Below are 25,696 nucleotides of genomic sequence, written 5' to 3'. Positions count from 1 at the left end.
GCAATAGCTAATAAAATCTTTAGATTTTTTTGAGAAAAAATTTATTGGAGTGTGACATATATACAGAAAAGTATACAAATCCTAAATATAGAGATTAATAAATAATAAAAAGGTGACTACATCTATGGAAACAACAGTCAGGTCAAGAAATAGTAGAACTAGTAATCAGGCCAAAGCAGGATGATTACTTGAGCCCAGGATTTCAAGGCCAGCCTGGGCAACACAGGGAGACCCATATCTACAAAAGATTTTTTAAAAAAAATCAGGCATGGTGGTTTATGCCTGTAATCTCAACACTGGAAGGCTGAGGTGGGAGGATTGCTTGAGCTCAGGAGTTTGAGACCACCCGGGGCAACAGAGCGAGACCTCATCTCTATAAAACATAAATTTAAAACAATTAGCTGGTCATGGTGGCATGTGTCTGTAGTCTCAGCTACTCGGGAGGCTGTGGCAGGAGGCTCACTTGAACCGAAGAACTAGAGGCTACAGTAAGCTGTGTTCATGACATTGCACTCCAGCCTGGGCAACGAAGCGAGACCTTGTTTCTAAATAAATAATGCAAAATCATAAAGACAAAAAGTGAAACTGATTGCTAGGGGTTAGCGGGAAGGGGCAATGCTCATTATTATTTAAGGGATGACAGAGTTAAGACTCTGTCTTTAAAAAAAAGAAGGAAAAAAAGAAAGAGTAGTCTATGAAAAATCTAATTCAAGGTACAAATAGATCAGAATAGTAGTTGAAGTTTGGAGTTATCATCTGGGAGGGGGACACAGCTACTGGGGGATGAAATAGTCCATATCCGAATCTAGGTATTTAATAGTCATTATGAATGTTTTCCATATGTCAAAATGCTATATAACGCTATACATTTAAGATTTGTACATTTTCTCTGGTTATAATTCAATTAAAAAGTAAAAAAAAATTTTTTTTTTGAGACGAAGTCTCGCTCTGTCCCCCAGGCTGGAGTGCAGTGGCGCGATCTCGGCTCACTATAAGCTCCGCCTCCCGGGTTCACGCCATTCTCCTGCCCCAGCGTCCGGACTAGCTGGGACTACAGGCGCTCGCCACAGCGCCTAGCTAATTTTTTGTACTATTTAGTAGAGACGGGGTTTCACCGTGGTCTCGATCTCCTGACCTTGATGATCCGCCCGCCTCGGCCTCCCAAAGTGCTGGGATTACAGGCGTGAGCCACCGCGCCCGGCCGTAAAAATGTTTTAAGAATGAGTTTTGCCTGTTTTTCAACTATGTGTAAATGGACTCATACTGCGTGTGTTCTTTTGTGTCTTGTTCAACATTACGTCTGAGAAATTCATTCGCGTGGTTTTATATAGTTGCAGTTCATTCATTTTTATTGCCAGTAGTGTTCAGTTGTGTAAATATGCCACATTTTACTTATCTATTCTATTTTGGGGTTGTATCCAGTTTGGGGCTGATGTGAATAATATTCCTGTATATGTCTTTTGGTGCATCTGTCTTTTCTGCAGGACATATATTTAGTAGTAAAATTGCTGGGTCTTAGGGTATGTGTGTGTTCAATTGAGTATACTAACAGCTTTCCAAAGTGATCATACCAATTTATTTATTTATTAATTTTTACAGATGGGGTCTCGCTCTGTCACCCACCCTGGAGTGCAGTGGCATGATCATCGCTTACTGCAACTTTAACCTCCTGGGTTCAAGCAGTCTGAGCACCTCAGCTGGAATCTCAGCTCACTGCAACTTTGGCCTCTGGGATTCAAATAATTCTTGTGCTTCAGCCTCCCAAGTAGCTGGGATTACAGGCGTGCACCACTGCACCCAGCTAATTTTTGTATTTTTAGTACAGATGAGGTTTCACCATGTTGGTCAGGCTGGTCTTGTACTTCTGACCTCAAGTGTCCAGCTGCCTTGGCCTCCCAACGTGCTGGGATTACAGGCGTGGGCCACCCCACCTGGCCCCTCTGTTTATACATTTGAGTAAACTGCAGACACGATGCCACTTTACCACTAAACAGCTTTGCAAAAACAATGATATTCTCTTACATAATCACAATACAGTTATGAAAATCATGAAATTAACACTGATACAGTACTATAATTGGTGTACCTTATTTAAATTTCATCAGTTAATCCACTAATGTCCCCTGTAGCAAAATAATAAGTTTTCTAAAAACCTTGGTCCAGAATTCAGTCCAGCATCACATATTACACTTAGTTGTCACGCATAAAAAGAAAAACCAGGCCGGGTGCAGTGATGTGAGGTGGGAGGATTGCTTGAGGCCAAGAATCCAAGACCAGCCTGGATGACAGGTGGAGACCCCATTTCTACAAAAAAGAAAAAACCTTTTTTTTTTTTTGGCCTTTAATCTCACAACCAACAGAGAAGACTTCTGAGACCCTTGGCCACCAAAATGTGTGGGGATTTTTATCCCACTAAGCAATGCTTCAGTGGATTCTCCATCGGGGTGTCCCATAATTCAGTTCAATTCTGACACCACACATTGCATGCCTGTACCAAAATATCTCATGTACTCCAGAAATACATACACCTACTATGTACTTACAAGAATGATAAATAAATGAATGAATGAGTGAATGAAAACTCTTACATGATCCTTAGGCCACTGGTACTTCTGACTGGCTAGAAATCAGGGTTCCTGCAATCTCCTCCTTGGGTTTGACTAATTTGCTAGGACAGCTCACAGAACTCAGGCAAACACATTGCCAGTTTATTATAAAAGATATCATAGGCCGGGTGTGGTGGCTCAGGCCTGTAATCCTGTTACCGATTGAGGGTGTCCAGGTTCTTGGCATCTTGAACAAAGAATTGGACAAAATGCACAAAGAAAGGAAAGAATGAAGCAACAAAAACAGAGATTTCTCGAAAACAAAAGTACACTCCAGAGGTTGAAAGTAGGCCTGAGCATAGGGGATCAAGAGCCCATTACAGAATTTTCTGGGGTTTAAATACCTTCCAGAGGTTTCCATTAGTTACTCGACGTACACCCTATGTAAATGAAGAGGATGAAGTAAAGTTACAAAATCATTTACTCCCTGTACAGCCTATGTAAATGAAAAGGATATTTCCTGTCATAGCTAAGATGTTTCCATTTGATTTAGTTCTCGGAAGTCCTTAGTTTCCCTGCCTCCAGGTCCTATTCTCCTGCCTAATCCTAGCACTTTGGGAGGCCAAGGCAGGCGGATTACTTGAGGCCAGGAGTTTGAGACCAGCCTGGCCAACGTGGTGAAATCCCTTCTCTACTAAAAATACAAAAGTTTTTTGTACGCCTGCCATGAAATGAGCGCGGTGGCTCACTCCTGTAATCCCAGCACTTTGGAAGGCTTGAACCGGGAAGGCAGAGGTTGCAGCGAGCCGAGATCGCACCATTGCACTCCAGCCTGGGCAATAAGAGTGAAACTCCGTTTAAATAAAAAAAAAAAAAAAAGAGTCTTGCTCTCTTCCCTAGGCTGGAGTGCAGTGGCATGATCTTGGCTCACTGCAACCCCCACATCCCAGGTTCAAGTGATTCTCCCATCTCAGCCTCCCAAGTAGCTGGCCAACATGGTGAAACCTCATCTCTACTAAAAATACAAAAATTAGCTGGGCGTGGTGGCAGGCACCTGTAATCCCAGCTACTCACGAGGCTGAGGCAGGAGAATCGCTTGAACCTGCGAAGCACAGGTTGCAGTGAGCTGAGATGGCGCCACGGCACTCCAGTCAGGACAACAGAGTGAGGCTCAAAAAAAAAAAAAAAAAAAAGAGAGGGTCTTGGCTGGGCACAGTGGCTCAGGCCTGTAATTCCAGCACATTGGGAGGCCAAGGCAGGTGGATTACATGAGGTCAGGAGTTCAAGAACAGCCTAGCCATCATGGTGAAACCCCGTCTGTACTAAAAAATACAAAAATTAGACGGGCGTGGTGGTATATGCCTGTAATCCCAGCTACTTGGGAGGCAGAGGTTGCAGGGAGCCATGATCATGCCTCTGCAAACCAGCTTGGGCGACAGAGTGAGATTCTGTCTCAAAAAAAAAAAAAAAAAATCATAAAGAGATACAGATGAACAACCAAATGAAGAGATGGATATGGCAAAGTACAGAGGGAGGGGTGTGGTGCTGCCATGACCTCTGGGTGTGCCACCCTCCCAGCACCTCCTGGTGTTCAGCAGAAAGGAAATTCATCAAATCTTAGTGTTTAAATTTTTAAAAAATATTTTTCAAATACACTTTAATTTTCTTTTTTTCCTTTCTCACATACAGAACTTCTCCACATACCACATTTCTTGCAGCTATAAAGTCACTTGATGTTGGCTAGATACCATTTTATCTCTAAAACTCTGTTGACATCAAAATATGACAGTGTTATATCCATAAAATATTTGCATAGCACAGCATATTAAGCTTTAGATACTTAACAATTAAACCACATAAAAAAAGGACAAGACCCCCATCCTACATGTTTGGAATCAGGTGTTCACCCGTCCCTATCTGGCGACTGTACACTGGTTCACAGGGCAGCAGAGGCAACAGGCAGTTACTTCTGAGGACATTGAACACTACGATCTGGAAACACGTTATGATGTAACCCAGGGTCATGTACCACACATCTTTCTCCAAGGTGGTCTCATAATTCTAGAATGGAAAGTCCAGCTGATAGAAAATGAAGACAGACAACACAACATTTACTCTGTGGAGATATCCTACTCATACTATGCACATGCTGTGATTTTGAACATAGCTCATCCCAAAAACTTGTCACGATCATCCTGACTTTTTAGGTTGGCTCATCCATCAATCTTGCCCTCAACTGTTACTTCTTTCCCAGTATCGTTAGGAGCAAAGCTGACCTGAACAGTAACCAATGGCTGTAGATACCCCACATGCAGTTTTTTCCCATAATATGGGAAATATTTTAAGTCTATAATTCCATTATGAGGATAAAATGCTACATTTGGCATATTTTCATTCTTCGAAACACACTGTATCCTTGGCACTCCTTCAGGCTTTAATCCAATTATTCTGTTCATTTTCACAAGAATACAAGAGTTTCCTTGAGAATAGCCAAAATCAGGATCATTCATACCACTGCATGCTTGAAGTAACGAAATAGGAAACTGACATGCAACATAAACTGGACCTTTCTGTTCAGAAAGTGCTCCATCAGGACAGACTGTGAGGTTCTTCTGTTCTTCTAAAGTATATGGTTTTAGAAACTTCTTAAGGTCTTCAATGTACCCTGCCTACGAAGTTGGATCAGACCTACTGAATGTATATTCCAATGCAGTCACTGGTTTTGGAAAAACCGTTAAGTCCTGGGCTAGGAATCTGGTCACGGTATTTTGGAACCTCATCGTTGAGAGTCTGAAGCATAACCCACATCGTGAATGAGAAGAGTGCAGCCAGGAACCCATAAAAAACTAGGTAGAAGAGCAAGATCAAACCCCAGCTGCTGGCGGTGCGCCCCAGGAATTCTCCGGTGGTCAGGTTGTATACGAAGAGCTTCCACTGGGCGAGGCTCTGGTTGAGGGACTTCTCGTTCTTCGTCACGGTGTGCGCGCAGACCGCGAGGGGAGCAGAGGCCGCGGGGATGGAGGCGGGGAGGGCAGCGGGGTTGGAGGCGGCGAGGGCAGCGGGGATGGAGGCGGCGAGGGCAGCGGGGATGGAGGCGGCGAGGGCAGCGGGGATGGAGGCGGCGAGGGCAGCTGGGGCGCGTCCGGGCTCCGGCGGCGCAGCCCAGCGACTGCAGGGGAGGGTGGGACGGCCGAGAACACCTCCTCGTTACTGGGAGTACTCGAGCCGACTGCAGTGTTTAAATTTTTAATAGAGCTACATTTCTTGCAGCCTCAGCCCTTCCAGATGTTGGTGGGTGGGGCTTAAGTTCCAACCCTCTAATCCTCTAATCACCTGGACTTTCTGGTGACCAGCCCCATCCTGAAGCTATCTACAGGCCCGCCCTAAGCAGGTTCATTAGCATAAACTCAGGACTTATCAAAGGAATTAATTAGGAATAACAAAACTCCCCCTAGCACTCAGGATATTTCTAGGATTTTAAGAGTTCTGGGGCAGAAAGTAACCAAATACATTTTATACCACATCATGTCTCTTTAGTCTTCTTTACTCTAGAATGGTTTCTCAGTCTCAGTCTGTCTTTTTCTTTCTTTCATTTTTATTTATTTAAAAAGAATATTTTTGTTTTTTTGAGATGGAGTTTCACTGTTGCTGCCCAGGCTGGAGTGCAGCGGCACAATCTCGGCTCACGACAACCTCCACCTCCAGGGTTCAAGCGGTTCTCCTGCCTCAGCCTCCCAAGTAGCTAGGATTACAGGCGTACACCACCACGCCTAGCTAATTTTGTATTTTTAGTAGAGACGGGGTTTCCCCATGTTGGTCAGGTCTTGAACCCCCAACCTCAGGTGATCCACCAGCCTCAGCCTCCCAAACTGCTGAGATTACAGGTGTCAGCCACCGCACCTGACCTTTAATGTTTTAATTCTTTTAAAATTCTTTTTATTCTAATATTTTTTCTGTAGATTATTTTGAATTTTCTTGAAATGCAAGTATGTCAATTCCATACAATTGAGGAGAAAGAGAGAGACCCTCTCATATTGTTTTATATTGTTTTATACTCAGTACCTGTTTTAAGAAAAAAACAAGGAACTAAAACCAAAAACAGGCAGCCTGGTGCCAGGCCCAAAACCAGGCCTGGGCCTGCCTGGCCTAAACCCAGTAGTTAAAAATCAACTAATAACTTAGAAACCGATATTATTCATAGATTCCAGGCGTCGTATAAAAGAACGTAGTGAAACTCCCGGCCCTGTTTTGTTTTTCTCTGACCACTGGTGCATGCAGCCCCTGTCACATACCCCCTGCTTGCTCAAATCAATCACGACGCTTTCATGTGAAATCTTTAGTGTTGTGAGCCCTTAAAAGGGACAGAAATTGTGCACTCAGGAAGCTTGGATTTTAAGGCAGTAGCTTGCCGATGCTCCCAGCTGGATAAAACCCTTCCTTCTACAACTCGGTGTCTGAGAGGTTTTGTCTGCTGCTTGTCCTGCTACATAATGACAGTTTTTTCCTTCTGTTTTGAGCCTTATACATTGTATTTTTTCTTGCCTTCTGTATTTGCTAGGACAATGTAGAGATAGTGGATATCATTGTCTTGCTCCCAACTTCAAGAGGAAAAACTTTGATATTTTACTACTATTTTACTATTTAATATGATATTTGCTATAGTTTTTCATTGAGTCACTTATCAGATTAGGGAAGATCTTTTCTATCCATTGACATTAGAATTTTTTTTTTTTTTTTTTTTTTTTTTTTTTTGGAGAGAAAGTCTTGCTCCATCTCCCAGGCTGGAGTGCGGTAGGACAGCCTCAGCTCACTGCAACCTCTGCCTCCCAGGTTCAAGTGATTCTCCTTCCTCAGCCTCCTGAGTAACTAGGACTACAGACATGCACCGCCACACCCAGCTAATTTTGTGTTTTTAGTAGAGACAGGGTTTTGCCATTTTGGTCAGGCTAGTCTCAAACTCCTGACCTCAGGTGATCCATCCGCCTCGGCCTCCCAAAGTGCTGGGATTACAGGCATGAGCCACTGCGCCCGTGCGCCCGGCCTTTTCTTTTTTGTTGTTGTTTTGTTTTGTTTGAGATTGAGTATTGCTCTGTTGCCCAGGCTGCAGTGCAGTGGAGCAATCTCAGCTCACTACAGCCTCCAGCTCTCAGGTTCAAGAGATTCTCGTGCCTCAGTCACCTGAGTAGCTAGGATTACAGGCATGTGCCACCACACCTGGATACTTTTTCTATTTTTTGTAAAGATGGAGTTTCGCCATGTTGGCCAGGCTGGTCTCAAACTCCTGGCCTCAAGTGATCCACCCTCCTCAGCCTCCCAAAGTGCTGGGATTACAGGCGTGTGCCACCATATCTGTCTTGTTTTTGTATTTTTTAGTAGAAAGGGGGTTTTGCCATGGTCTCAAACTCCCTGCCTCAAGTGATTTGCCTGCCTCAGCCTCCCAAAATGCCAGGATTACAAGCATGAGCCACGGCAGTCAGTCTAGGTTCTTTCTTTTTCTTTTTCTTTTCTTTTTTTTTTTTTTTTTGAGATGGAGTCTGGCTCTGTTGCCCAGGCTGGAGTGCAGTGGCTCAGTCTCGGCTCACTGCAACCTCTGCCTCCCGGGTTCAAGCGATTCTCCTGCTTCAGCCTCCCGAGTAGCTGGAATTACAGGTGCCTGCCACTACGCCTGGCTAATCTTCGAATTTTAGTAGAAATGGGGTTTCGCCATGAGGCTGGTCTCAAACTCCTGACCTCAGGCAATCCGCCCCCCTTGGCCTCCTGAAGTGCTGGGATTATAGGCATGAGCCACTGCGCCCGGCCCCTAGGTTCTTATTTTTAAGAGTAAATTGCGGCCAGGGGTTCTTATTTTTAAGAGTAAATTACGGCCGGGCACGGTGGCTCCCGCCTATAATCCCAGCACTTTGGGAGGCCGAGGAGGGTGGATCACCTGAGATAAGAAATTCGAGACCAGCCTGGGCAACGTGAGGAAACCCAATCTCTACTAAAATACAAAAATTAGCCAGGCGTGGCGGTGCACGCCTGTAATCCCAGCTACTGGGTAGGCTGAGGGAGGAGAATCGCTTGAACCCGGGAGGCAGAGGTTGCAGTGAGCCTAGACTGAGCCACTGCACTCCAGCCTGGGCAAACAACAGTGAAACTCCATCTCAAAATAAATAAATAAATAAAAAAGACTAAATTGCAATTACCCCAAATGGTTTTTTTAATCCTAACTACAATTTGGCCCAGGTTATGGTCAATTTTAGTAAATGTGTCTAGTTCCCTTTCCCAAACACTATGACCATATAACAAATCGCCCATAAAATTAATTGTTTTGAACAACAATCATGTTTACCTCTCATGGTTTCTATGTGTCAAGAATTCTAGAGCAGCTCAAGGGCAGTTCTGCTCAAGGTCTCTCATGAGATTGCAGCCTGACTGGTTGGGGTTAGCTTATCTCAAAGGTTCTTCATTTACATGCCTGGTGCCTATGCTGAGGAGACTCCAACAGCTAGGTACTGGAACACCTGGGGCTCCTCAGCCATCCCTTTGAACTCTGGGTGGTGTCTCCTGCAAGGCAGCTTGAAGGTAGTTAGATTTACATAATAGCTCAGGGGTTCCCAAGGTAGGTACCCTAATAGAGAGGAAGGGAGAAGCTGTTTTATGACCTAATCTTTTATGACCTAATCTTATAAGTCACATGGCATCATTCCACCAGATTTTTTTGGTTGAGGTAGACACAAAAGGTTACTCAGGTTTAAGGGTAGGGAACATAGACCCATCTCTCAAAGGAGGAATATCCAGTCACATTGTAAGGAGAACATGTGGAATCAGATATGTACTGCCATGGCAGTCTTAGAAAATGCAGCTTGCCACAGCAGCATCCCACAAGTCCCACAAGCAGCCTGATGGCCATCTTTGCCATCAGACCCAGCTCTAGCTTTTGTGTTAGGTCACATGTCCCTTTTTTTTCTCTGCCCCCAGCAGCATAGTGCCCATTTCATTGTCTTTCATGTACAGTCACACTCTGGAGTCCCACAGTCCTTGCACTTAAGGGCAAGGTCTTTTCTTGTTTGTTTCTTGTTTCTTTGGCTGGAGGGCAGTGGTGTAAACATGGCTCACTGCAGACTAAACCTCTTGGACTCAAGTGATCCTCCCACCTCAGCCCTGCCAAGTAGCTGGGAGCACAGGCACACGCCACCACACCCAGCTGATTTTTGTATTTTTTGTAGAGATGGGGTTTCGCCATGTTGCCTGTTGCAGGTGAGTGGCAACTATCTAAGATTGCTATCACGCAGGCGGTAAAGGAATTTACCAAGACAGTTGTTGGTAAAGAAAGGCAGATTTATTACAGAAAGTATGAAAAAAGCCGGGTGCGGTGGCTCACACCTGTAATCCCAGCACTTAGGGAGGCTGAGGTCGGCAGATCATGAGGTCAGGAGTTAGAGACCAGCCTGGCCAAGATGATGAAACCCCATCTCTACTAAAAATACAAAAGTTAGCCGGGTGTGGTGGCCCATGCCTGTAATCCCAGCTACTCAGGAGGCTGAGACAGGAGAATCACCTGAGCATGGGAGGTTGAGGTTGCGGTGAGCCGAGATCCCTCCGTTGCACTTCAGCCTGGGCGACAAGAGCCAGACTCCATCTCAAAAAAAAGAGAGAGACAGTATGAAAATACATTGCAAGGATGCAAGGGGCAGGTCAGTGAGAGAGGGGCAGACTGCAAGGAGACAAAGGCTTGCTGGGGATTTTATAGGATGGTACTGTGTGCTGACAAGGGCTTAGAGCAGTGCTGATAATACCAAGGTTGCAACGAGCTAATTAATCTGCAGGTGTCTTGTGATAAATTGGGTGCAGGAGAGCTACATATCCTGGACCATGAAGAAAGGCAGACCCACAGGTTATGTACTTTTGCTTTCTCTTGGTCTTGCCAGCCTGACTCCTTTTCCCTAGATAGGACTCCACATTGCCCAGGCTGGTCTCCAACTCCTGAGCTCAAGCAATCCTCCCCACTCAGCCTCCTAAATGCTGGTATTACAGGCAACAGCCCCTGTACCCGGCTTTTTTTTTTTTTTTAAGACATGGTCTCACTCTGTCACCCAGGCTGGAATGCAGTGGTGCAATCACTGCTTGCTGTAGCTTTGACCTTCCCCGGCTCAGGCTGTCCTCCTGCCTCAGCCTCCTGAGTAGCTGGGACTACAGGCACGTACCACCCCATTGTCTAATAGTTTATTTTCGGTAGAGACAAGGACTGACTATGTTGTCCAGGCTGGTCTCAAATTCCTGGCTTCAAGCGATCCTCCTGCCTCAGCCGCCCGAAGTACTGAGATTATAAGCCTGAGCCACCGCACCTGGCCTAAGGGAGGTTCTTAAGCTTCTCTCAGATACCCTCCCTGGGATTTTGAAGGGTAAGGGAGAGCCCCTGTGGGCTTGAGAAATGGGTGTCACACATCACCCAGGCTAGAGGTCCTGAGAAATGTCATTACACCCCTGGGATCCCTGAATGTATCTTCATGCCAAGGCACCAGGATGAAGTTCCTTCCTCAATGCCTTAAACATTTCTTCAGTGAGGGCCTCCTGTCCTCAGGACTGTTTTAGGAGCTTGCAGCACAATGATAAAGAAAGAAGCCACTGCTCCAGAAGGAACTCACAGTGGAGAGAGGCATCTATAAACTCGTGGGAGTATCATCCAGAGATCACAGGGAACATTTAAAAACGTGAAGGCAAGAAGTATTATGATCGGGTTTGTACCTCACTATGTGAAAGCAAACTACTCGTGTCCTTTACTGCCAGGAACAAGGCATAGTCAGTTGCAATTTGTGTACAAAATGTCCATTACAATGTATTAGACCTGAGGGGGATTTATCTGATATGAGACCTCTTTGACAATCATCCAGGCTAGGTTTGTTTCTGTATATACCAGGAAGCATACACTGAAGAAAACCTGCAACAGAATGGAGTTTGTTTTCCTCAGTTAGGAAAACAGGATGAGGAGTTGGAGTAGCAACACTCATCTTCTAATGAATTTACTTCAAATTCTTTTCCTTTTTTTCTTTTTTTTTTTTTTTTTTTTTTTTGAGACAGAGTTTCACTCTTGTTGCCCAGGCTGGAGTGCAAGGGCATGATCTCGGCTCACTGCAACCTCTGCCTCCTGGGTTCAAGTGATTCTCCTGCCTTAGCCTTCCGAGTAGCTAGGATTACAGGCATGTGCCACCACACCTGGCTAATTTTTTGTATTTTTGGTAGAGATGGGGTTTCTCCATGTTGGCCAGGCTGGTCTCGAACTCCTGACCTCAGGTGATCCACCAGCCTCAGCCTCCCAAAGTGCTGGGATTACAGGCGTGAGCCACCATGCCCGGCCTACTTCAAATTCTTAATTAACTTTCACCATTCCAACAGACAAGCTAATTTGATTCCCTAGCTATGAGAAATGGCCATAGCAACATCCTTAGTTAAATGTTTAGAAAATGTCTGATTTCTTAAAAATGCAAGGAATAATCCAGTCCAGGTGGCACTTGCCTGTAATTCCACCTATCCTGGAGGCTGATAAAGGAGGATCATTTGTGCAAGGCTCTAGTATTGGTTCAAACCCTGAAAGGGCACCAACAAACACAAGGCGGTGTGGAGCAACACGCTGTTTTAATGAGCGCCTGGATGCAGGCAGGCTGAGGCCTAATATGGCGTCAGCACCAAAAGAGGATGGAGCAGGGGTTTTATAGTCTCCTGTAAACAGGAAGTGTCTCAGTCTGACGTACGGATAGCCTCTCTCTCTGTCTTCAGGGGATACGTGTCTTCCAGCCAGCTCTCTTCCTGCTTCTGCTATCTTGCTGACGCACACTACTGGCGCAAGTAGCCTTGCGCCTTGGGACTGGGCCCGAAGAGGGAGGAGTTATTCATTCCCTTAAGCTTTCATGCCCTGGAGAGAATCTTTCAATTTGAGGTCAGGAATTCGAGGCTGCAGTGAGCTATGATCATGCCTGTGAATAGCTACTGCACTCTCACCTGGGCAACATAGTAAGACCTTGTCTCCAAATAATATAAATCTAGGCCCTGCATACGGCTCAAATCTGTAATCCCAGCACTTTGGGAGACCAAAGTGTGTGGATCACTTGAGGTCAGGAGTTTGAGCCAGCCTGGTCAACATGGTGGAATCCTGTCTCTACTAAAAATACAAAAATTAGCTGGGTGTGGTGGTGCACACCTGTAATCCCAGCTACTCAGGAGGCTGAGGCAGAAGAATCACTTGCACCTGGGAGGTGGAGGTTGCAGTGAGTCGAGACCACACCACTGCCCTCCAGCCTGGGCAATAGAGCGAGACTTTGTCTCAAAAGAAAAAACAGAAGTCCTACAACAGTGCTTAAGTATTTTCACAATAGGCCTTCCTGGAATCCAGAACAACAGCAGTAATTCCTGGTAGGACTGTCTTTTCCTGCACCATAACCTACATCGGACATAGAAACTGTACACCTGATTGATTCAGGAAATCAAAGTAATAAAACTGCCAGTGACAATGCAGCCAAGTGATTAGAAGAAGGCTGGTTGAAAATTTAAACACCCTTTTTACTCATTAATCTCCAACCGCTTAAGACAAACAAAAAGCAAAATTAACATGATTGTAAACTAAGCACTTGTGTGCTGTGGCTAGCGTTTTGGCCTGCTGAGAGAGAATGAGTTGATCAAAGCAAGTGAGTCAGCTAAGAACTGTGGGACCAGTGCTGCTTCGGGGAGCGCACAGCTAGGATCCATTAACCAGCACGTTTCAGAAACAGGTGAATACCGTAATTAATCTTGGCTTCAATTTGGAGGGAAGCAGAAAACCTACCTCCCTGTCCACTGAGTTTATACATTAATCCCCTGCGTTCTGGGGGAAAGTTTTAACATTGGAATAAAGACTTTTCCTGCCCTTCCTAATGTGTGGAGAACAAACGTTTGGGAAGGATGGCTTAGTTCCTTAACTTCAGCAGTTAAGATGCCTCCTAGGAAAGCTATGGATCACTGCCTTGTTTGGTTTGACGCATCTAAGCTCACAGACCAAAGGCTCTTCCAATGAAGTTAGCGGGTTTTTTAATGCAAGAAAACAGGGAGCCTCATCTTACAAACATAAATCATGAAAATTCAGAGACTTGGAATTGGGAAGTTTTTCTGAGGGCAAACTCATCTAATTAATGGGCTCTTGAATTGCTTAAAGCATGTCCAGGACTTTATTATTCTAGGTACAGGAAAATGAATAGATACCTGACTTTGCACCAAACTATTTTTAAGAAAAAAAAGGCTACAAGTTGTACAAATATCTGCACCAGCCACGGAAACTTCATATTAGAAACACAGGAAGCTGCGCGCGGTGGCTCACGCCTGTAATCCCAGCTCTCTGGGAGGCCAAGGCAGGTGGATCATGAGGTCAGGAGATCGAGACCATCCAGGCCAACATGGTGAAACCCCGTCTCTACTAAAAATACAAAAATTAGCTGGGCATGGTGATACACGCCTGTAGTCCCAACTACTCGGGAGGCTGAGGCAGGAGAATTGCTTGAACCTGGGAGGCAGAGGTTGCAGTGAGCTGAGATAGAGCCACTGCAGTCCAGCCTGGGGACAGAGAGAGACTCCATCTCCAAAAAAAAAAACAAACAAACAAACAAAAAAACCCCAGGAATTTATGCTAAAATTAAATGCTAAATGAACTGGGTAGCAAAATAAAAACCAAACCATGCAAGGCAATCTTTCCTCAGAGACAGCAAATTATAAGTATAAACCAGAGATGCTACAAGGTGCCCTCTGACATCCATATATACATATATACACCAGCAGTCCAGGCAGCAATAGCACCCCAGCCAGACCTAGCTGTGTACCATGCCCTATTAGGAATGGAAGGATGCCCTTCCTAACGGTGAAGGCTCAGGGTCTAGGGGTGCCTCAGGCACCATGGCCTTAGGCGCATGGCCTTATCTTGCATTAGGACTACAGGTCCTAAGTCTTCTTGTATCTCTGCTGCTAAGGGACTTGCACTCAGCATACTCTGCTGTTCTAAGTAGGCATCCCATTTCACTAAATTAGATGTCTGTGTTGTCCCAGTCCAGCAGATCATTACCTATGAACACACCCATCCTGCTACCAGGTAAGTCATCTGCACAACAACTGTAACCCATCCTGCCATGTTCTTATGAGCCTGAAGGGCAGCATATGCAGTCACTGCTTCTTTATTAATGAACACCGGAGCTCAGCTCCCTTCGGCCGTTGGGACTAACAGCCCATTGGCGCTTCCAAGAGCTCCGTGCATTGCTATAGGCCCTATCCAAAACTATCTGTGGTTACATGTACATCTACATGAATGTGGTTACATGAATGGGCACCCTTGGTTTACTACCCAGAAAAGCTATCTCAGCCTCATTATCCCAATCTCAGGCAAGAAGGGTGCTACTGCTTCTAAACCTGCAAGAAAATCAGAGATTGACATAACATTATTAATAAAATCATGACACATGGTGGGGCTGTACATATATCCATGTGGCAACACTGTAAAAGTCCATTGTTGCCCTCCCATGAAGGCAAATGTTCCAGAAACTGTTCCTGGCTCTCGGTGGACTGTCCCAGTTCCATTGTCAAATGGTCCATCAAGTCCGCGACAGACGGCACAGCTGCTAACCTGTGCAAAACATCCACTCCCAGAATGTCTTCAGGTATGGCACAAACATACACAGTGCATAAGCAGAGAGCCAAACGGCCGATGCCAAGATGTAGAGATACAGGTTTCACTTTCACTGACCAGTCTTCATAGCCATCAATAAATGCAGCTCTGCCCAGAAACTTACCCAGGTTCAGGGACCAGTGGATTGCCAAGTCCACACATGGCTCCCGTTGTCTGGTAACCCCTCAGTCAGGTATCTTGGTCAGTCTCTTATAAAACAGAAAAGGCTTTACACTTCTGCCTGACTCCCGCAGGTACTCTCTAAATTGAACGCTCAGGCAGGACCGGCTTGCACACTGGGGAGAAGCAATGTCCTTCTCCTGAATGATTTGCTCTAAATCTGTATACGACTGCCGACATTACTTGCCTAACTCCCACAACTCAGCAGGGGCACGGGCACCACAGGAAATGTGCTTCACCATGGTAGTGGGGTGTGTCTCTGGGCCCACTCTTGGGGCCTAACAGCTGCTCATGCAGTATTTCCTGGCAGACCACTAGGTTAGCCTGCCACAGAGGTTCTTCTTCCTTCCTGTGCTGCATCCCACAGGGACTGGGCACGCACTTCCTGCAGCACAGTCACAAATGCCCATCTGATTCTGCTGGTAAAGGTATGCTTCTTCTCAGTGCTGTGTACTTCCAGGTGCTTCAGCGCCTTCTCCACACTTGCAGGGGACCTGCAAACACATTCATGTACCTTACACTCCACTCCCCTGTCACAGGGGGCTAAAAGAAAAGTTTGTTGACAGTCCTTTTAGGAATTGCAACACTTGGGTGTCCTTTCCTCTTCTGACACCCTTAGTGGTGTCTGAGATCTCCATGAGGCACAAATTAGCCATTTAAGTATAAAACCTTAAAGGGGAGAGTCCTTTTCCTAGCAATCCTACTCACATTAGAAATATGGCTTCAGCTATCACTCTACCTTCCCCATTCGACTCTGCTCCTCCCTCACAATTTTATAAGAAATCTGCTACATTTCTGAAATTTCACTACTGCCAGCTTTATTCTTTTTTTTATTGTATCTGGATCTGATGTCCTACTATTAAAATTTTGATTTGGAGGCCAGATGCAGTGGCTCATGGCTGTAATCCCAGCACTTTGAGAGGCTGAGGTGGGTGGATCACTTGAACCCAGGAATTAGAGACCAGCATGGACAACACAGGGTGACCCCATATCTACAAAAACTAAAAAAAAAAAAAAAAAATTAGCCTTGCATGGTTGCAGGCGTGTGGTTCCAGCTACTCTTGGAGGCTGAGGTGGGAGGATTACTTGAGCCATGGAGGCAGAGGTTGCAGTGAGCCATAATCAAACTACTGCACTCCAGGAAGACCTTGTCTCAAAAATAAAAATTGGTTAGGGATCCACATCAATTTCTGACAACATCCAACTCAGCTCCTGTTTGTTCAAAATCAACCAAGTAAGACCAGACATGAATCCTCTTGGAGCCCATTCAACAGTATGTCTTTTTCATTTCATTTGGGTTGTTCAAAGTGAGTGGGGATTCCCTTCATGGTTGCCAACCATTGTGCAATAGGGCTTGGGATGAATTTCACATGGTCATTCAGCTTGAATTAAGGAACAGGCTTTAATGGAAAAACATACAAGCCAAGGGTCACCAAGAGATGACATAGTCGCAGAGTCTCCCATCATCCCAGAGGGATGCTAAGGCTATGTGCTATATGTGTTCCAATGGAAGGACGTGTGCCCCCTGAGATGACACCCTCTTAAAATGTGTCAGAATGTGGACACAGAGACTATTTAGAGCCAGGGTGGCTGAGTTTAGGTGCCAGCTGTTTAGGAGTTGTCTGGGAAAGCCAGCAACCCAGCAGAAAGCCATCGTGGGAGAAGCTAAGTGCAGGCTTCCTCCTGTTGATAGAAGGGGAGACCTTAGCCCCACCTGGCACAACATGCAGGCAACCCTAGCACTAGCTCCTAAGATTGTTTTTGGAGGATACTACTGTCAGGTAGGATCACCACACTTTTCTATTCATTCTTTAAAAAGTGCTCACAGCCCACCATATTGACCGGCTAACGACCAGTGCAAGCAATACCATGCTACAATAATCTGCCAGAAAAAAAAGAAATTCTCCAAGTCAATGAAAGAGTCCAGAGATGAAAAGTTTCAATGGAGTAATTGTATAACATTCAGACACATCAGAATATTTATTAAGTTAGTGAGGGAGAAGGCAAGCTTGACATAGTCTGTCAATTGGGGCAAAAGATGGAGAAATGATGAGATAAAGGCAGATATAAGAAAATAATAGTTGAAATGAATTCATTCAATGAATATTTATTGAGCACCTGTGCTAAGTTTTGAGGATGACCCGGTGTACAAGACTGAGATGGTCCCTGTCCTACAGTCAAGTAAATAACCCAGTAGTAGATATTTACAAAAGTTAAAATAATATTTTATTTTATTTTATTTTATTTTATTTCATTGAGATGGAGTTTCACTCTTGTTGCCTGGACTGGAGTGTAATGGCACGATCTTGACTCACTGCAACCTCTACCTCCTGGGTTCAAGCAATTCTCCTGCCTCAGCCTCCCAAGTAGCTGGGATTACAGACATGTGCCACCATGCCCGGATAATTTTGTATTTTTAGTAAAGATGAGGTTTACCATATTGATCAGGCTGGTCTCGAACTCCTGTCCTCAGGTGATTCCCCCTCCTTGGCCTCCCAAAGTGCTGGGATTACAGGCATGAGCCACCACACCTGGCCAAGATAATCATTTTTGAAGATTTTTCCCCATGAATTACTTGTACTAACATTTTAACATTCTTCCAAGTTGCAATTCTGTTTATCTGAATGAACTTTTAAAAAAATAATAGAGCCAATGAATGGAATAGAAGCAATAATACTTTTTATAGCAGAACAACAAAAAAAGAATGTATCTAATCTTTTAAAAAATACTCAGAAAAAAATAATGTTTAACTTGTTCTATATACATTTTTAGGAAAAAGGCCTAACTTGGAGGAATTTTTAAACTTCAAAAATAAGAATTTCACTGGGCACAGTGGCTAATGCCTGTAACCCCAGCATTTCAGGAGACTGAGGTGGGAGAATCACTTGAGGCCAGGAATTCGAAACCAGCTTGGGCAACATGGCAAGACTGGTCCCTACTAAAAATGAAAAAAAAAAATCAACCAGGCATGGTGGTGTGCACCTATAGTCTTAGCTACCCTGGAGGCTGAGGCAGGAGACTCTGAGGCAAGAGGATCGCTTGAGTCCAAGTGGTTAAGGCTGCAGTGAGCCATGATCATGCCACTGCACTCCAGCTTGGTCAGCAGAGCAAGATCCTGTCTCAAAAAAAGAAGAATCTTTACAATGTCTAAGATACAACAGCTAATAACAAAACATCTATCAAGCTCTGAAGAAAATGTTATCATGCAGTAGAAGGGTATTTTCAAATAAACCAGAAGAAAATGTATCCCTTTTCTGAATAAGCTGACATTCTAGAGCAGGAAATCATCAAAAGAAAAAATTCAAGAATAGGGAAGTTGTAGCTGGAAGAGACTGGCAGTAAGCACTGAAAACAGTTCATCTGTAGAGATGAGTGTTGATAATTAGTTACTATACATATATACATTTATATCAATAGGACAATGGACAAAAGATATGACTAGACAATCCACAGAGTAAGAAATATAAATGGCTGGTAAAATATGAAAGATATTCACCACTGGTAAAATACGAAAGATGCTCACCTTTCACCACTGATGAGGGATCTGCAAGTTAAAATCACAAAGAAATAGTACTTTCCAACCTACCAGATTGATTTTTTAAATTTTTAAAAAATACTGGCCAGGCTCGGTGGCTCGTGCCTGTAATCCCAACACTTTGGGAGGCCGAGGCAGGAGGATCACCTGAGGTCAGGAGTTTGAGACCAGCCTGGCCAACATGGAGAAACCCCATCTCTACTAAAAATACAAAAATTAGTTGGACATGGTGACTGGTGCCTGTAATCCCAGCTACTTGGGAGGCTGAGGTGGGAAAATCACTTGAACCTGGAAGGTGGAGGTTGCAGTGAGCCAGTATCATGCCACTACACTCCAGCCTGGGTGACAGAGCGAGACTCTACCTAAAAAAATAAAAATTAAAAAAAAAATAAAATAAAATTTACAGAACCAGCAGCTTGACAGAGGCATTTATTGGCCAAAGTTGGGACAATTTTAGCATCAAAAGAACAATGCCTGTAACAAATTGAAACACATTGACTATATAAAAATCCATGAGTCAGACTGAGCATGATGACTCCCACCTGTAATCCCAGCACTTTGGGAGGCGGGGAAGGGAGGATCACTTGAGGTCAGGAGTTTGAGACCAGCCTGGCAAACGTGGCAAAAACCTATCTCTACTAAAAATACAAAATTTAGCCAGGCATGTTGACGCATGCCTGTAATCCCAGCTACTCAGGAGACTGAGGCGGGAGAATAGCTTGAACCTGGGGGACGGAGGTTGCAGTGCGCCGAGATTGTGCCACTGTACTCCAGCCTGGGCAACAGAGCTAGACTCCGTCTCAAATAAATAAATAAATATCCCTGCGTCCATAGAATACTTAAAAAAAAAAAAAAAAGAGGAGGAGGAATAAAATAAGTGAGCAAATAAACAAAAACTTTTCTACAGGTGGCCATTCCACCAAGTTCTTATCTGAAAGGGCAAAGAATTAAGTTATTTGCAGTAACCTATTGCAGAGTAACCTAATAGTCCCAGCTGATGAGCAAGAGCCCTTCTTTCCTGAAAAAGGCTAGCTATCAATGTAGACAGAATTGAAAACAAACAAACAAATAAAAAACCACAATTTGCAATCCCTAGGGAAATAATTTATTAAGCCACGAATTATCAATGGATGCTGAAACAATTAGGTGAAAGGCTGGGGAGCTGCATATTAATCTGGTGCTAAAGTTATCACCCTGCAGCTTACTAATGAGTTCTAAGATGACTGTCACCACATAGACCCAGTGATCAATCTTAATATCATTAATAATGGGATAAACAGAGCTTCACTATGTGCCTTCTGGTATGATGCAGTATTTAGCCTGAATCTCATCAAGCCTTTAGATTCAACTTTCATTAATAGAAAATACTGAGGTTATTGTTAAATGACACCACAAGGAAACAACCAGAAACATCTAGAAGTTGGAACATTCTAAGGAAATACTAATCTACTCTCTACAAATCAATGTAACAGGAAAAATGAAAAGCTAGGGAGAAAGTCTGTTCTAGATTAAAATATATTTCAGGATGTTGATAATGGAGGAGACTATGCGTATCTTGGGGGAGGCAGCACATGGGAAATCTTTGTATTTTTTTTTTTTCAATTTTGCTATGAACCTAAAACTGCTCTTAAAAAATAAAGCCTTTTTTCTTTTTTTTTGAGACACAGTTTCACTCTGTTGCCCAGGCTGGAGTGCAGTGGTACAGTGATACAACCTTGGCTCACTGCAACCTCCACTCGAGAATCGCTCAAGATCAAGCAATTCTCCTGCTGCAGCCTCCCAAGTAGCTGGGATTACAGGCACCCGCTACCACGCCCAGCTAATTAAAAAATAAAGACTTTGAAGAAAAAAAAAAGCCATTTCAGAGACCCAACAACTAAATGCAATCATACTTCTTGCTTGGATCACACTATAAACAAACTTGGTACAAAAGATATTTGGGCAACAAAACTTGAGTGTGTTAATATTATTAAGGTTGTACAGGAAAGTATTATCATTACATATGTATATCAAAATATTTAGGAGTAAAATTTTATGTGTTTACTTAAAAAGACTTCAATGAAAAATGTGTGAAACATGACAAAATGCTAAAAAAATTCTACGTGATAGGTGTATGATGTTTATTATATTATTCTCTCTACTTTTTCTGTACATTTATAGTTCTTTTTTATAAGCATGAAAACATTTTTTTAAAAATAGAGTTGGGGTTTCACTGTTGCCCAGGCTGGTCTCAACTCCTGAGCTTAAGGGATCCTCCTGCCTCAGTCTTTCAAGTACTAGGATTGCAACCATAAGCCACCACACCTAGCCAAATTAAAAAGTTGTTTTTTGTTTGTTTGTTTGTTTTCGAGATGGAGTTTCACTCTTGTTGCCCAGGCTGGAGTGCAATGGCGAGATCTCAGCTCACTGCAACCTCCACCTCCTGGGTTCAAGCGATTCTCCAGCCTCGGTTTCCATAGTAGCTGAGATTACAGTCACCCACCACCACACCCAGCTAATTTTTTTTTTGTATCTTTAGTAGAGACGGGGTTTCATCATGTTGGCCAGGCTGGTCTTGAACTCCTGACCTCAGGTGATAAACCCACCTGGGCCTCCCAAAGTGCTGGGATTACAGGTGTGAGCCACTATGCCTGGCCAAAAGTTGTTTTCTGGTTGGTGCTTTTTTTTTTTTTTTTTTTTTTTTTTTTTTTTTTTTTTTTTTTTTTTTTTGTGAGACAGAGTCTCCCTCTGTCACCCAGGCTGGAGTGTAGTGGCTCACTGCAACCTCCACATCCCAGGTTCAAGTGATTTTTGTGCCTCAGCCTCCCAAGCAGCTGGGATTACAGACGTGCACCACGATGATCAGCTAATTTTTATATTTTTAGTAGAGACGAGTTTTCACCCTGCTGGCCAGGATGGTCTGGAACTCCTGGCCTCAAGTGATCCACGTGCCTCAGCCTCTCAAAATGCTGGGATTACAGGCCAGAGCCACCATGCCCAGCCACAAAAAAAAAACAAAAAACAAACAAACAAAAAACCCGGATATTTGGCTGGGCACAGTGTCTCATGCTTGTAATCCTAGCACTTTGGGAGGCCAAGGAGGGTGGATCACCTGAGGTCAGCAGTTTGAGACCAGCCTTGCCAACATGGCGAAACTCCGTCTCTACTAAAAATACAAAAAATTAGCCCAGCATGGCAGTAGGCACCTGTAATCCCAGCTAGTTGGGAGGCTAAGGCAGAAGAATCACTTGAACTCAGGGATGGAGGTTGCAGTGATGCCATTGCACTCCAGCCTGGGCAACAAGAGCGAAACTCTGTCTCAAAATAAATAATAATACCCAGCATTTGAGAGTGTTTGAGAAAACAGACTATCACATACATATTGGAGTATATACTGGTATAAACTTCTAAGAGAACATTTCGAATATATACATTTTATTTTACAATATACATATCGGCAGGGCAAGGTAGCTCATGCCTGTAATCCCGGCACTTTAGGAGACCTAGGCGGATGCATCACTTGAGGTCAGGAGTTTGAGACCAACCTGGCCAACATGGTGAAACTCCATCTCTACTAAAAATACAAAAATTAGCCAGGCATGGTAGCGTGCATCTGTAATGCCAGCCACTAGGGAGGCTGAGGCAGGAGAATGACTTGAACTCAGGAGGTGGACATTGCAGTGAGCCAAGATCACACCACTGCACTCCAGACAGAGGGAGAGTCTGTCTCAAAAATAAAATAAAGGCCAGCCACGGTGGCCCACGCCTGTAATCTCAGCACTTTGGGAGGCTGAGGCAGGCGGATCACCTGAGGTCAGGAGTTCAAGACTAGCCCCGCCAACATGGCAAAATGCTGTCTCTACTAAAAACACAAAAATTAGCTGGGTGTAGTGGCGGGCACCTGTAACCCCAGCTACTTGGGAGGCTGAGGCAGGAGAATGGCGTGAACCCGGGAGGCGGAGCTTGCAGTGAGTCGAAATTGTGCCACTGCACTCCAGCCTGGGCCATAGAGTGAGACTCCAACTCAAAAAAAAAAAAAGAAAAATACAGTGTTATTTCTTGCGTGTCTGAATTTTTGAACTGAGATTGATATTGTCTATATATACTCTTCTCATTTCATTCTCTTGCAACCCTACTATTTTCATGTTACATATAAGGAAAAAAGGTTTTTTGTCTTTTGTTTGTTTGTTTGAGATGGAGTCTCCCGGGTTCAAGCGATTCTCCTGCCTCAGCCTCCCGAGTAGCTGGGATTACAGGCACGCACCACCAGGCTCGGCTAATTTTTGTATTTTTAGTGGAGACGGGGTTTCACCACGTTGGCCAGGCTGGTTTCAAACTGCTGACCTCAGGTGATCCACCCACCTTAGCCTCCCAAAGTGCTGGGATTACAGGCGTGAGCCACCGTGCCCGGGCAAAAAAAAAAAAAAAAAAAAGATGTTTTTAAGTTCATTGTTCTGAAGTGACAAAACTAGAAAGTGCAAAATAAGAACTCAAATTTGGGTCTATCTTGCACTGAAGCCCATGCCAGCTACTACTCTATGCCATCTGGAATAGGCTTTGACTTCTCTCCACCACCTGCACTCAATCCCTCCTCTCAAATCTTGCCGATTTAGACCGAATCCCCTCTTCTAAAAAGGCACTATTGAGGGCCCCCACCACCATGTTTAAATGGCCCTCTTTAGGCCTCCCTTAATACTTTGACACCATCTGTATCACAAACTATACTGTATTTTAATGATCTATGTATAGGTTCTCCATTATATAGTAAACTCTTAAGGGCAGGAATTAAGTATCTGGAGATACTATTGAAGTGCTTGACACATAGTAGGTGGTTTCATTCTACAACAGAAGAATATCACTTATATTTCTATATGACTATTTCCTTCCTAACCTGTGAATGAACTTTATAGGATCAAAGACTATATCTGGTTTTATGCACCATGAAATCATTGCAGCCTAACACACAGCTTGACATAGATCAGGATTTTTGTTTTTTTGAAACAGACTCTTGCTCTGTCGCCTAGGCTGCAGTGCAAATGGCATAATCTCGGCTCACTGCAACCTCCGCCTCTCGGGTTCAAGCAATTCTCCTGCCTCAACCTCCTGAGTAGCTGGGATCACAGGCACGCCATGCACCCAGCTAATTTTTCTATTTTTAGTAGAGATGGGGGGGGTCTCACCACGGTGAGAGGCTGGTCTCGAACTCCTAACTTCAAGTGATCCACTTGCCTCAGCCTCCCAAAGTGCTGGGATTACAGGCGTGAGCCACCGCGCCAGGCCACATCAGGTTTCTGTTGTTGCTTTTTAAACAAAGATGGTTTTTTACCATGTTGGCCAGGCTGGTCTTGATAGAACTCATGGCCTCAAGTGATCCACCAGCCTTGGCCTCCCAAAGTGCTGGGATTACAGGCAAGAGCCACTGCACCTTGCCCAGGTTTTGAAAAATATTTTTTTGTAGTCTTTTTTTTTCTTGAGACAGGGTCTCCTTCTATCACTCTGGCTGGAGTGCAGTGGTGCTGTCCTGGTTCACTACAGCCTCCACCTCCCAGACTCAAGAGATCCTCCCATCCCAGCCTCCTGAGTAGCTGGGACTACAGGCACAGGCCACCACGCCCAGCTATTTTTTTTTTTTTAACTTTTTGTAGAGACAGGGTCTCACTATGTTGCCCAGGCTGTTCTCGAACTCCTGGCCTCGAGCAATTCTCCCACCTTGGCCTCCCAAAGTGCTGGAATTACAGGTGTGAGACACTGTGTCCTGTCTCAATAAATATTTTTGAGTGAATTAATCAGCAAGTAATCTTCTCTATTTACTGTGACTCTGAGTTATGTTCAAGGGCAAGCAGTTCTTGACTTCCTTTTCTTTGTAATGATTTAGTGCTTGAAATTACTTCTACCCATCAGCATTTTAAAATTGGTCATTATTTTCCCATTTTCATCCCCACACTCACATAGAACATGATCTCCACTATTTAAAAGTGTAAGATTTTTGTTTCAGCCTGGGATTTATCCTATTGCAAACTGCTAGCTATAATTTTCAACCTTTCTCAGCTAAATGCCAGAATGTCACTAATCAAAGGTGACACTTAGGGGTGAAGTGAACAGTTAAGCCTCCAATTTACAAGCTTGTTTTTCCCTGGGATACTTGTGTTAAAGTCGCACGTTCCTGGGTGTGACACTTTCGAGACAAAAATTTCAACTGGTGAGTTAATTACATATTACTATAATTAAATCAAAGATGTAGGATAATGGAAGCGTTGAAATAGTATTTGCTAGGCAAGGGTGTGATCTTTTCAAAAAATGTATAATATATGCTGCCATTCGAGAAGCAAGGAAAACATTTCCAAATTTCCTTCCAAGCAGTCTACCGGGATTGACAGTACCGCGGCCAAAGGAGGGCACCAAATGCTCCTTCGAACCAACGGTACACCAAAATCCCTGAGCCTGTGGGCGGGGCCCCGGAGCCTCCCGGGACCCAAAGACAGAGGGGGCGTGGCTGAGGGTGGTCCAGACCTCTAGGGGCGGGGCCGCGGCCGGCGAGAGGCAGGCTGGGAAGCGGCGCCATATTGGCGTCGGCCGCGCTGTATTGTCATAAATAGAGCCGGTTTTGTGGTGTTTTCACTACTCGGTTGGATGCCTCAGCCATAGTAAGTGGGAAAGTGAGGGAGCAAGCGAGCTACAAGCGACCGGAGGAAAGTGAACAGGGGGAGAAGGGAACAGCAAGAACAGGACTCCAGAGCGATAAACACTCGCTGGAGAGGGAGACGCAGGAAGCGATGAAAGAGATGTCTGCGTAAGTGG

General features: G+C 44.4%; 1 protein-coding gene and 1 pseudogene across 3 annotated transcripts in view; one reads left to right on the top strand and one right to left on the bottom strand.

Moving 5' to 3' along the window:
- Window positions 1–4,684: 4,684 nt before the first annotated feature.
- LOC104659349 lies at window positions 4,685–25,460 on the bottom strand (annotated as a pseudogene). The gene is made up of 2 exons (XR_004054194.1): window positions 25,279–25,460; window positions 4,685–5,715 (listed from the first exon to the last, which is right to left on the bottom strand). The product of XR_004054194.1 is annotated as a sodium/potassium-transporting ATPase subunit beta-3 pseudogene (transcript).
- PAPOLG (poly(A) polymerase gamma) overlaps window positions 25,429–25,696 on the top strand; it is a 41,763-nt gene continuing 41,495 nt past the window's right edge. The window contains exon 1 of one of the 2 annotated variants that reach the window (XM_010377570.1): window positions 25,429–25,688. In XM_010377570.1, the coding sequence (XP_010375872.1) occupies window positions 25,672–25,688 (17 nt within the window). In that variant the 5' untranslated portion in view covers window positions 25,429–25,671. The remainder of the gene's footprint in view (window positions 25,689–25,696) is intronic. The other variant, XM_030921557.1, reaches the window with a different exon arrangement.

The sequence above is a fragment of the Rhinopithecus roxellana genome, chromosome 17, assembly GCF_007565055.1.
Source record: "Rhinopithecus roxellana isolate Shanxi Qingling chromosome 17, ASM756505v1, whole genome shotgun sequence".
In the NCBI taxonomy this organism is placed as follows: Eukaryota; Metazoa; Chordata; class Mammalia; order Primates; family Cercopithecidae; genus Rhinopithecus; species Rhinopithecus roxellana.
This window is presented reverse-complemented; position numbering and strand designations above follow the sequence as displayed.